General features: G+C 32.8%; 2 protein-coding genes across 2 annotated transcripts; one reads left to right on the top strand and one right to left on the bottom strand.

Moving 5' to 3' along the window:
• The first annotated feature begins 995 nt into the window (after positions 1 to 995).
• Positions 996 to 3,056, top strand: LOC105434664 (EG45-like domain containing protein). The gene is made up of 4 exons (XM_011651496.2): positions 996 to 1,177; positions 2,141 to 2,282; positions 2,353 to 2,653; positions 2,752 to 3,056. The coding sequence occupies exons 2-4, from the start codon at positions 2,162 to 2,164 to the stop codon at positions 2,756 to 2,758; spliced, it is 429 nt and encodes a 142-aa protein (XP_011649798.1). The 5' UTR covers positions 996 to 1,177; positions 2,141 to 2,161; the 3' UTR covers positions 2,759 to 3,056.
• Positions 3,057 to 6,059: 3,003 nt separating this feature from the next.
• Positions 6,060 to 11,158, bottom strand: LOC101220663 (N-alpha-acetyltransferase 50). Its single transcript, XM_004138692.3, has 3 exons — positions 10,874 to 11,158; positions 8,481 to 8,603; positions 6,060 to 6,554 (listed from the first exon to the last, which is right to left on the bottom strand). The coding sequence occupies exons 1-3, from the start codon at positions 11,025 to 11,027 to the stop codon at positions 6,337 to 6,339; spliced, it is 495 nt and encodes a 164-aa protein (XP_004138740.1). The 5' UTR covers positions 11,028 to 11,158; the 3' UTR covers positions 6,060 to 6,336.
• Positions 11,159 to 11,913: the final 755 nt, after the last annotated feature.

Here is an 11,913-nt window from a genome sequence, read left to right as displayed (position 1 = left end):
GTATATATCTCATCTTTGAGTTCAAATCAAAGGTGAAAATTTCAACGAAAATATAATCATAGAAGAATGAAATGGTAGTGACGTGGGAGAGGCAATCAACAAAATGGAGAATACTATTTTATTATATGCTTTTAATTAATATTATTAATTACTTAGCAACAAATTAAAAGCATAAATTAACACAAACAATATATTGATTAATCAACTCAATCCTTTAAAAAACCAACCTACCTATCTCACTTTAACGTAGACTCTTATTTTAATTAACTTACATTTATTCAACTTATATATTTACTTTCATCCTACAAATTTGATATGATTTTTTATTTTAAAAGTGGAAGGTTTGATCTTCTATGTAAGAGACACTACTAGAGAAGTATTCATTTTACAAATTTTGAAAAAAAAATATTCATATTGTATATTTTCTCAAATGAAGGTTCTTATGTAATATAAAATATTATTTTAGTTGATGTAACTTATTTGATATTAGAAGACGTGTTTTTAGTTTAATTTTTCAAAATAAATCATATATTTTTTCTTTAAAAAATTGGAAGTGTTTGACTATATGTAAATCCTTTTAAATATTTTTTTTAATCAATTCAAACAAATATTTAGTCTTAGCATTAAATTACTTGGAACGAACATGATATATATTAACTTTACATATACTAATTAGTGTTTAAAATCAACAACTTCAAAGGGAGAATGAACAGTGTGATATTACACGCACGCAGTCTTTGATTTGTGTTTCCTAAACATCCCTACCAATAAAAAAAAGTAATGCAATAATAAGGAATAAAAAGAAAAAAAGAGGAAGAAAGAAGACTGAAGGGAAATCTAGATAGATAGCTTTTAAGAAGAGTGGAATATATTATATATGGATGGTGTAAAGGAAGTGATTAAAAGTCTATCCATTCATATTTCATTATTCAATCCAATTATGTGTATATATATATGATTATCTCTTATACGCTAATGAAATACAATGCTTAGAAGCAAATACCCCAAACTTTCTTACCTCTTCCTTCTTCCTTCTTCCTTCTCTTATAGTCCATCTCTTTAATCTTACGCTTATTAACAATTAATATCCCTCCATAAAACCCTCTCTATTTCTCTCATATTAACCCTTCCAAAATACCAACTTTTTTTGCCACCTTTTCCTCTTCAAGAAATCTAGGTAAGTGGATCTCTCTCTATATAGGTATATTTTAAGAAAAAGAAAGATATAATAGTTGTTTATTATAAATAGAAAATAAAAGCAAAACACATATGAGATTATGTTTTCCAATAATCTATTTTTTTTTTATTTGTTAGGAGAAAATTCAAAGATTTGACTTTTTTTTTTTTTTTTTTTATAAAAAAATGTGAATATCAATCTCAACATAACTAATTGTTTAAAGTACCTATTTATGAAATAAGGAGGGTTTTTATTTTTAGATGATTGATAAGGAGGAAAGTTTAAAGGTGACCAATAAAGTTATAGGTCATAATAACTAATTAAATTTATAATCTATATATTAGGAATTATTTCAATTGCTAATAAACAGCATGAGATTGTTTTCCAAGAATGGGTACATGGTTAAGATTGTTCTAAGAAAAGCCCACTTCGGTTAAAAATCCCAAAATGGTTATTGCCAATAAAAGCGCTTCCATAACAAATAAACTCAAAGATTTACACTTTAAATTCCATCAATTTTCTTCTTCATCAATATCTTCCATCTTCAATATAATTTGTATGTTATTCCTATCTTTTCTTTTTCTTTTTTACATTAAAAAAATTACAATTTATGCATCCGAAATTCCACGTAACCACCGTCGATCGCCGGTCGAAAATACTGACCTGACGTGTCAATTACTTATGTGGAATTTAAAAGGCATCCACGTCGGACCGACGGGGGCCGGCAAATCCTCGGTGGCTTCTCACAATTGGATGGATATTCGGTGACCGATTATACGGCATTTTCGTCAAGAAAGAATCGAAAAGAAAAACGGAGCGTCTAGAAATTGAAAATTAGTTTTTATCAAATTTTCACATATAAAAAGAATTTGATTTACTACTATATTCGATTTTTTTTTTTCTTTTTGGAATGAAGAAAAAAAGAAAGGGTTTTGAATTTGCATTTTGATAATTTTACCACAGGAATTGAATAATTGAAACGACATGTCGAATCCTCTGTTTCTCTCGCGACGATGCCTCTTCTCCATCTTCTTCATCGCTCACCTCTTCCACCTATCCCATGGAGATGTCGGCACTGCAACAACTTATGGTCCTCCTTACACACGTAAGTTATTCCACTCACATTATTCTTCAAAATTTTCAATCAATGAAAAGGAGAAATTGTTTATACACAGCCACCGCTTGTTTCGGAAACGATCTGTCGATGTTTCCGACGAACAACATGTTCGGGGCAGCCGGAGAAGGAATATGGGACAATGGAGCGGCTTGTGGAAGACAATACCGAGTGAGTTGCTTTAGTTCCGCCGTACCGGACTCGTGTGTTTCTGATCAGACGATTATGATCACGATCGTGGATCGTGCGGTTTCGACGTCTTCGAAAGCATTGGTGGCGGATACAACGATGACGTTGTCAAGGATGGCGTATAAAGTGATCGTTCAAAAAAATACGCCGCTGGTGACCGTCGAATACACGCAGTGAGTGGTTAATTTGGACAACCATTTTTATGGGTGTTTTTCGAGTGAGAGTTTTGGAATTGATTTGGAGTGAAATCTTTTGTTGATTTTTTTTGCAGGAATTGAATTGAAAATTCAGAGAGGAAAGGAAATGGGAATTATATATGATATGTATGAATTTCGTGTTTTTTATTATCTTCTTTTTGGTTTGTTGCTGACTGGTTCCAAATTGTAGAACTGTGAAGAAGATGAAAGTACGTCCATGTGTTGGGTTTCCGCCATTGACACATACAACTGATTTCTTCTACGAGTATTTAAATTATAGTACTGAAAAAATATAACTACAAAACAAAGTTTTACACTGTTTGTTGTTAAATTCTTAAGTTATTTTATTTGTGACAATATATATATGACGTTGTTAGAAGATGGAACATTTAACTTTACATACATAATTAAATTTGAACATTTTATTTATGTTAATACAAAATTGAAGATATAGAAATATGAGAGAGTTAAGAAAAAGAAAGAATAGATTTGTAACGTAAGAATAAGAAGAAAAATAGAAATAAATGAGTAAAATGGTGAGAGATGACATGCATGCATTCACATGGGCGGCGAAGAGCAAATTCCATATGGAAAAAGAATAAAAATTCACGAGATCAGATCGTAGAAATCTCAATTCTAACTTCCTTCCTATTCCCCATAAACACAAAAGCAAAGTCAAAATCTTAGATCACATTACAAACTTTTAGGGTTAAATTACAAATTTCTGATTTTTTTTTTAAAGAATTAAAAACTCATGTTGACCGTAATTTCATTTTAATGTCAAATAAGTTGATTAATATATAATCTCTTGACAAATTAAACATAAATTCATAGCCAAATTTTAGAAACAACAATATTATTTTTAAAAACCATTCTTCATTTTCAACTTTTTGGAAATTTTGTTTTGTTATCCATCGTCCACCAAATTTTACTTAATTTCTCTTAATAATATTTGCGTTGAAAAAAAAATTGTGTATTACACTAATAGTACAAAATTGTGTATGGACTTGCTTTGTTTAATTGATACAAGACACCGAACTAGTAATATATTAATTATTACATGTTACTTTATTAAATTTTCGAGACAATAAAGTTTGATCCGATACTTTATAAAAGAAGTTATTAATGCATTGAACAATTGAATAGAATGGATATTTTGTCACGCAGCAAAAGTCAGAAATTAAACTAGTATTTATTAAAACAGCCAACAGACGTATAAACACAAATTGAAAGAAAAAAACGAGTTCCAAGTTAAGAGAATCCCTTTATGTTTGTAGTTAGGCGTTAGATTTAAAAGAATTGGACCAAGTGTTGTTGGTTGTTTCGTTAAGTGTTGTTGAACCATTTAAGTTCAGCTTTGAATATAATGTGAACCCATTCTTTTGGATGGTGGGCTAATAACTCTTTCTGGGCATGGCAGCCACATTTGGTCAAGCTAATTCGTTAGTTATGATTGCGACCATGGGCAAAACTTAGGGTTTGCATTCAAAACCACTGAGGATGACAGTCAAAGAAGAAAAGAGTGTAAGAGGTACTATAAAAACCAGTATTATGTTTGAATAATTCTGAATTTTAAATATAAATCCGAGATTTTTAAACATGTGTCAATTGAGCTGAGCTCATGTTATAACTTGATGATATTAGAAAAATGTTATTGTACTTGATTATAGGTTATATATGATACATAAGAAGACCTCATACATGGAGTGAACTGCAATAGTCCACTCCACCCACTTGAAGTTTAGAGTCCAAAAGATCGTTAGTGTTTTCGTTGTTTATCCTTATGTCTAAATAGGGTTGTGGATTACAAAGAGTTAGCTAAACAACGCATGTGAACAAAGAAATAAATCCAAAGTGAGTACGACTTTTCATGGCAAGAGATATTGTAACTACATCATCAACTCGAATGAGATAGGTATCGTGATGAAGTAAAAGCAACATGCTGCAATACATCTAAATCCTAACCTCTTAGTTCTCGTTCTTGTCAATATAACGGCGGTATTAGAAGTAGAATATTTAACCATTAATGTTGTGTAAAAAAAGTCAGTTGAATGAGTATAGTTACTTCAATCAATTATGTAGAAGACAAGAAAGAGAATTCGTCTTTAAAAGGGCACCGAAAAGAAAGGGAAGAAGATAGCATCAAGAAACAAGAAGACTTTGGTGTATAAAACGATTGAATTATCTTAAAAGAGTTGGCTTTTAGCAATGAGTGAAGGCGTGATTGATGAAAGTGATTCTCACTTGGGACTTCCTACTGGCTCTATGCTGGTTAACACATTCTCTATCACCAATCTTAAATATTTTTCCCATTTTTCAATCTTTTTCTTTTTCCAATCTTGATTGTAGAAAGAACAGGCAAGAATATTCTAAAGACAAAAGTTTGTTTATGTAGAGATGTATATAATGATAAGGAAGTCTCTTGACGGATGATCTTATGAAGCATTTGAAATAGAAATATTCTCCATTTTCTAAGACATGAGGATTTTAGATTAGCTTAAATTAGTAAGTTCATTTCAAGATTAGAATCTAATCGTCTTAAATTTGATCGACACATTAAGGAATTTTAATGTAGAGGTAAAAACAATTTAATTATTGTTATAATTTTTTATTAATAGAAATATTCTTGGATGACAATAATATACTTGTGAAGTATCGACATCAATATTCTAATCTTGGACCCATCTAGAAATTGTGTTCAAAGGTTTGGATGAACTTAATAAATAAAATGGTTAATAGTCTCTGGAAGGTGGGGTTATTTAAAATAAAATCAAAAGAAAAAAACAAACCAACCAAAGGAAGAAATGTGTTATTTAAAGCAAAAAAGAAAAAATCAATACCAAATCCCCCAACAATGGTTACACAAAGGGAGAGCAAATTCATCCAGTAGAGGTTTCTACATTTCAACATCATTCATCATTTGAATAATTTATCCAATGTGCCAATGAGACAAACACAAGGAAAATCAATCATTGGAAAATCTACATGCTGAAGTACTTCTGATAGTACAAGAGTGACGATTATATTGTGTCAGGCTCACTAAATAATTTCTCAGAAAATTGAGAACCAAGACTTTGGTATTCTTGCCGGTTAATTTCCAAGTTGTTAGGTTAGATTATGTTCTTACTACCACCTTCAACCCCTTTCTGGTAATTACGAATGCACAATTAATTAATCATGTAACAATGACAATGATACCAATTGACGACTATCCTATCAAAAATCAACGAGTAAATAGCTTCAAATCATTGAATGGCTAGATCTACTCTAACCTAACCACCTAAACTTTTGAATTGTCAAAATAATTTAATACCTCTCTTCCAGAAGTAATAAAACAGTATCCCAATCACAATGTCAACATTTCATAGTAAGGGAGAAAAGGTAGACCATAATTGAAAAGGCAATAAATAGATTGTTCTAAAGATCCTCAAGAAGCACACAGAAAGATTTACTCAATTTAAGAGACGGGACAAAATTTGTATGTCAAAAGCCCTCTAACTTCCATGACATTGATTATCAAAAATCCATCCAGACCCCAATTGACTAACTAAATTTATATAACTAAATTTGTATGTCAAAAGCTCTTTAACTCCCATAACATAGCTTGTTCAAAACAATTTTGAAGGAGACAACTCAGGAATGAACTCGAAGTTGAAAGGTTACTTCTTGGTCTGAGTTTGAGTGATTAACTTGGTAAGAACATAGCAATCTGGCGGGGTAATGTTTGCGTAATAGTTCTGAATGGTTTCTGTAATCTCAAACCCAAATTTCTTATAGAAATTGATAGCGTCATCGTTATTCGTCTGGACATGCAAATAGATTTCAGCAATGTTTTGCTTTGAGCAGAGATCAAGAACATGATTTAACAGTCTACTGCCTGCATAAAACCCAAAGCATAAAAAACCAAGCAACTAAAATCTGCCACAAAAAAGAATCAAAACCTCTCATTTAAATCAAAATCTTTTACCGAAATAATACTTAATTTGTGCACCTTGAACAAGTTATCATTTTTTTCTCTTAATTTTTCAGTTATTCTATGATTACTAGCAAATGCCAGATGACCAAGAGAACAATGATCTAACAGAACTAACAAATATTAGAAAATCTCTTGAAAGATGGCAAAATGATTGGTGAAGACCGACTATAAAAGTTCTTTCAGTGTGGAGCCAAACAAGATCAGGGCAGCCGTCTAGTTAGTTGGACATGGCTGCTCTTCCTCTCTCTTTTGGTGGCCTAGTTATTGGGTTTTGAGAGAAGGGGACAATACTTTCCAAGTCAAATGGGGTAGGAGATTTACAAATGAGGAAATGCTCTTGGAGGGTCCTTTGCAAGGTAGCAGCAAATATGGACTTTAGCAGAAAAAAAATTGTGATCGATGATCCAAAAATGCAATAAATAAAGGATATTACCAATGGTCTAATTCTGCCAAAAAAACAGGCAACCTCTTCATATCTTTCCAATGGTTCAAGCTCCAAATCAAAAGAAATCAGATTTGAGGGAAAATGTTTGGGTCGATTCCATTCCCACACCTCATTCAGTAGTTGGAATGGAATGCATTTGCATTAGTTGTATAATAAGCAAGCACTAATTACAGTAGTTGGAATGCAAAAGTTGTAACTGGCATCTGCATCTAAGCAGTAGTTTCTAATGTTTGTGAGTGCTTGGACTAGCTTGAACACATGGTGAGCCCGTGACTACTCTACAAGTCAACCCACTTGAACCTACAACATTTGGGTGCCAAAGAAAATTGTAAGATATTAAATACTAAGTAGGTGACCACCATAGATTGAACTCGTTTTCTTTAAGTCCTTTATTATACCTATGATGGTTGTATAATGAGAAACATATTTAACAGATAAATTCAAAAGTTGAATCCATCTTAGTGAAAAAGTGAACTCCGCGAGCCTAAAAAATTCAGAAGATGGGATGGTTCAGCCCCGCGATAAAACTGAGAACTTTTGAAGTTATATCAGGCGTGCAAAAAGTTTCTCAATGTCACAAAAGTTGAAGATACTTTGAGCCAATCAGATCATGTGAAGGAAAAATCCCAAAGAACGAAATACTCCATCAGTGGCCTACTGCCTACCCATTCCTCAAACACTTGCACTCTGTGTCAAAAAGAAGAAACTCTCGACCATCTATTTGTCCTTGCCTTTTTACTGTATGAAGATGCTCTTAGTGGGTTGAAGTTTTTAATACCTACTCTGTTTTTCCAGATAAGTAAGAATTTTTTCTTCCTAAAGCTCTCTCCAGTTGGTGGCTGTAAGACGAAGCTAAAGTGTATTAAAATTGTGCAGTAAGAGACTTCTTATGGTATCTTTGGCTAGGAAGAAACCGAATAATAGTTCAAGACAGAAAAACCTTACAAACCTTTCAGCGAACTTGTCTCATGTAAAAATACACCAGCAGCGTACTGGTTAAACAGAGAAATGAATGCCACGACACCTACCATTTTTTACTTAAGAACAGTTGAGAACTCTGAACAGTATACAGACTCAAGTTGGAGCGCTCTTCACAAGAAGCTCTTGTGAATCAAAGTTTAGCATGTGTGTGTGTCTGTGTGTATACACATGTATATTAATTTGGGAGATGCATACCATTATCAACATATCATAAACCTTTTCTCAATAAGGGTTTCTCCTCCTTGGCCATAAGGTTCTTACCTCTTTCCTTTTTATTTCTTATATACCACGTCTCTTATTTAAAATTGATATTAAAAAAAACAAAAACAAAAACAAAAACAAAACAAAAAACAAAAACAAAAACAAAACAAAATCTTATAAGTGATGAAGTTGGTACTCACCGATGCCTAGACCACGGTAGGGTGCTAGAACACCCAGGGTCATGATGTAGACACGTACAGATCCATGTTCTTTCTTCTCAAGGCGACATGCAATGGAGCCAACACATATATCACTGTAGTATGCTGCAAAATCAATAGAAATACTTAGTTTTAGCCCTTTGCAATACTTTAGCACAATTGGAAAAGGAGTATTGCAGTTTTTTCCTTCATGTACAACAACAATTGTAAAAAGGTCGATGAAATGGTAATAAGTAACCATTATACTCATTCAGTTTTAAGTATGACAGAATTGACAGGATAATCTTTTTTGTATAAATAAAAAACAGGATATTCTTAAACTGGACTAGGCATGCATCAGCCTGCAGGTCTACTATACTAGTCGTCAAACTACTGATATAATGTGAAATCTTTTAAAAGGAAACTAGATTGTTCATTTTTCAAGGCTACTTTTTTGCACCAACACACGAGTTTCCATTGAAAAACCAGGGCAATGAGTCCAAATTGAAAATGCACAATGCAAAACGTTGGGACGCGGAAGAAGCAACCTCAAACTAATAGATGAAGAAAGTGAATTATGATTGAATGGGAAATGAAGTGAAAGCTGAAAAAGAAAAGGAGACTTATAACTGTTGGTGATATATAAGTAAATTTGCCTTCAACCACCAGTTTAAGCTTTTGGGTGAATTGGCGATTTAATGGTATCAGAGCAGGTGGTCCAGGGAAGTCCTGTGTTTAAGCTCTTGCATTGTTGTTTCCTCCCCAATTAAAATCGATTTTCACTTGTTGGGCCTTTCAAATATTTCAAGCCCACAAGTGAGGGGGAGTGTTGGTGGTATATAATTAAATTTGACTTCAATCATTTTTGGATGAATTCGCGATATAATAATAACTATAAGACATTCATGTGGTATGTGGAGACCAAAGAAGTCGCAAGTCATGGAACACGCACAACCATTTTAACTTCCCCCATCAAATCAAAACGGTGTTGGTGAATTGGCAAGGAAGATTTTAACTTATTTGCAAAACTGCAAATGATCAGTGAAGTGCAAAGTTATATTTTATTATTTCAGAAACACATGAAAATCATATCTACCAATTATAAGGAAATTAGTTTAGGGATAACAAATGTTGCATATTAAAAAAATTACCAAGTTTAGATGGACTCAGTAATCAAGTAGGTTTGCCATGAGTTCATGCTTGACATGCATTCCTAGGTTCAGTTTTTTAGGCTAAAACTTATATGGATGAAGATAATACAATTAAGAGTTAGGATTGTTTCAGAAAGCCCCCATACAAAACTGCAAGTGCAATAATTAAATGTAATAGTGAAAGCATACGAGGATCATTCCTACCATCCTTCAATAAAGATCCAAATATTCATTCCAACTACATCACCGCTTAAAAAATTCATTGGAAAAAGGAGTAATACAATGACAAAGAAACCAAAAAATGTATTTCCAATGGACCAAACGAATTTCTTAAGGTTCCATGTGATCAAACCAGCAAACGTGAAAACAAATAAATAGACAAAACCTGCAGTTAAACGAATTAAGGACAGAACCCTTTCCACACAATGAAAGCAACAAGAATTGACAGTGTTTCACCATGATCACAACAGCAATCAAAATGGACACCCAGAGGACAGCTTCAGTTATCTGAGAAAACTACCAATAGTGGCTAATGGGTATCTAATTTTTCAAACAATTTACGTATAGGCTTAGATTAATAGTCTCAACCATGGGCATGGGCTAGAGAACTCAAATGGAAAATTTTCAAAGACAGTAGAGAAGCTAAAAGCAGAAAGCATTATCACGCATTGATGTTTAAACCCCTTCAATTGGTTACTCTCAAATTCAAAATGCAAATCAGTTATAAGGCTCTATTCCTTTAAAACCACGCAAAAACCTACATAAGTCGGACCCCTGAACCTCTCGTTTGAAAGGTAAGCCGTAAGCCCACTTAATCAATTCTTTTGTTTTGGCTTCCAATAGTTTTTCTCTAAGCCATTTCTTACAACGAACACTGGTTTGCCTTTTGAAGTCTGCAAGCTAGAAATGGAAATGAATGGAAATTCAATTCAAAATCCTATATTATATATAATGTCCCAAAGAGCATCTGATCAGAGAAAAAAAAACGCCAAATCCAGAGTCAAAAGACTTCAAAAACCAGCAACTAAACGAACTAAAACCACATAATCAATGCTAGAAACCCCACAAACACTCTTCTATCTTCCCAAAAAACTAATGGCTAAATCCAAGAATATCGACGGCAGAATCAAACGCCGCAAAACACACAAGAAAGAATGATAAAAGAACAGAAGAAGAAAGAAAGAAAGAACCCCAGATGAGGAAATGAAGAGAAGCAGTTAAAGGGGCGTGAAGAAGTATCAAAACCTAGCTTAGTGAACTCGCCAGAAGCAAGGACGTCGGCGTAGTACTTTTCGTTATAGCGAACAGGGAAAAGGGCTGTATTGAGCTTCTTGAGCTGCATCAAGTTCTTATCCCTCACTCCGTCGAGCGAAATTGGGACTTGGCGCCCCACCCCCATTGCCGTTAAACGAAGAAATACAAAGAAGAAGAAGAAGAAGAAGAAGAAGTTTCAGAGGTTCAGGAGGAAGAGAGGAAGAAGAATGAAAGGCGCTGGATCGTATCAATTGCAAATGATGAGTAGAAAACTTGGAAATCGTCCGGTTCTCCAAAACGGTCAATCGGGCCTTCTTCCATTGCTTTACTTTCGGCCCATTAGCTCTACGAAGAAAAACTTCCATACATTTGTGAATCCCACGTTGATAAAGCACGTCCATCTCAGACCCTAAGCTTCAACGTAGTATTCATAGCATTTTTCTAGTTCATAATTAAATGTAGAGTAGAATTGTAAACGTAAGAAAATATATATATTAGTAATCGACTTTACCTTTTTTTTTTAATTAATGGAAATATAATAAATAATTAACTATATAAGTATGCTATCAGAAGATAATTTTATTACTTTTGCAATTTAGAAAAGAGAAAATTGTATCATATAATAAAAACATTTAAAAAAAAATAGTTCATGACACCAAATTTTTACATATTACAAATATGAAAAATTAGTGATATCGACTATCATGATCATAAGACTACCATAGAGTTATCATACCATAATCATAGGGCTATCAGAAGTTTTCACTTTTAAATTTGTTAATTTTGTAAATTTAAAAAATGTTGTAACATTACCTCTATTATCATCAATTTTTTTGCTATTTTTGCAAAAGCACTTTTAAAAAATGTAGTGACATGAATACTATAATCATAATTTTTTTTAGTGGATTTTCATATATATGTCCTTACGATTTATTAATCCTAAGTCATATTGGTGCAACTAAGGCTCTAGATCAAATAACTAAAAGCAAAATTCTTTCATTATGGTCCATCTTGATGCCACTAAGGTCCAA

This window comes from Cucumis sativus, chromosome 2 (genome assembly GCF_000004075.3).
Source record: "Cucumis sativus cultivar 9930 chromosome 2, Cucumber_9930_V3, whole genome shotgun sequence".
In the NCBI taxonomy this organism is placed as follows: domain Eukaryota; kingdom Viridiplantae; phylum Streptophyta; class Magnoliopsida; order Cucurbitales; family Cucurbitaceae; genus Cucumis; species Cucumis sativus.
The sequence above is the reverse complement of the archived record's forward strand: the minus strand, read 5'-3'. Positions and strand labels throughout refer to the sequence as shown.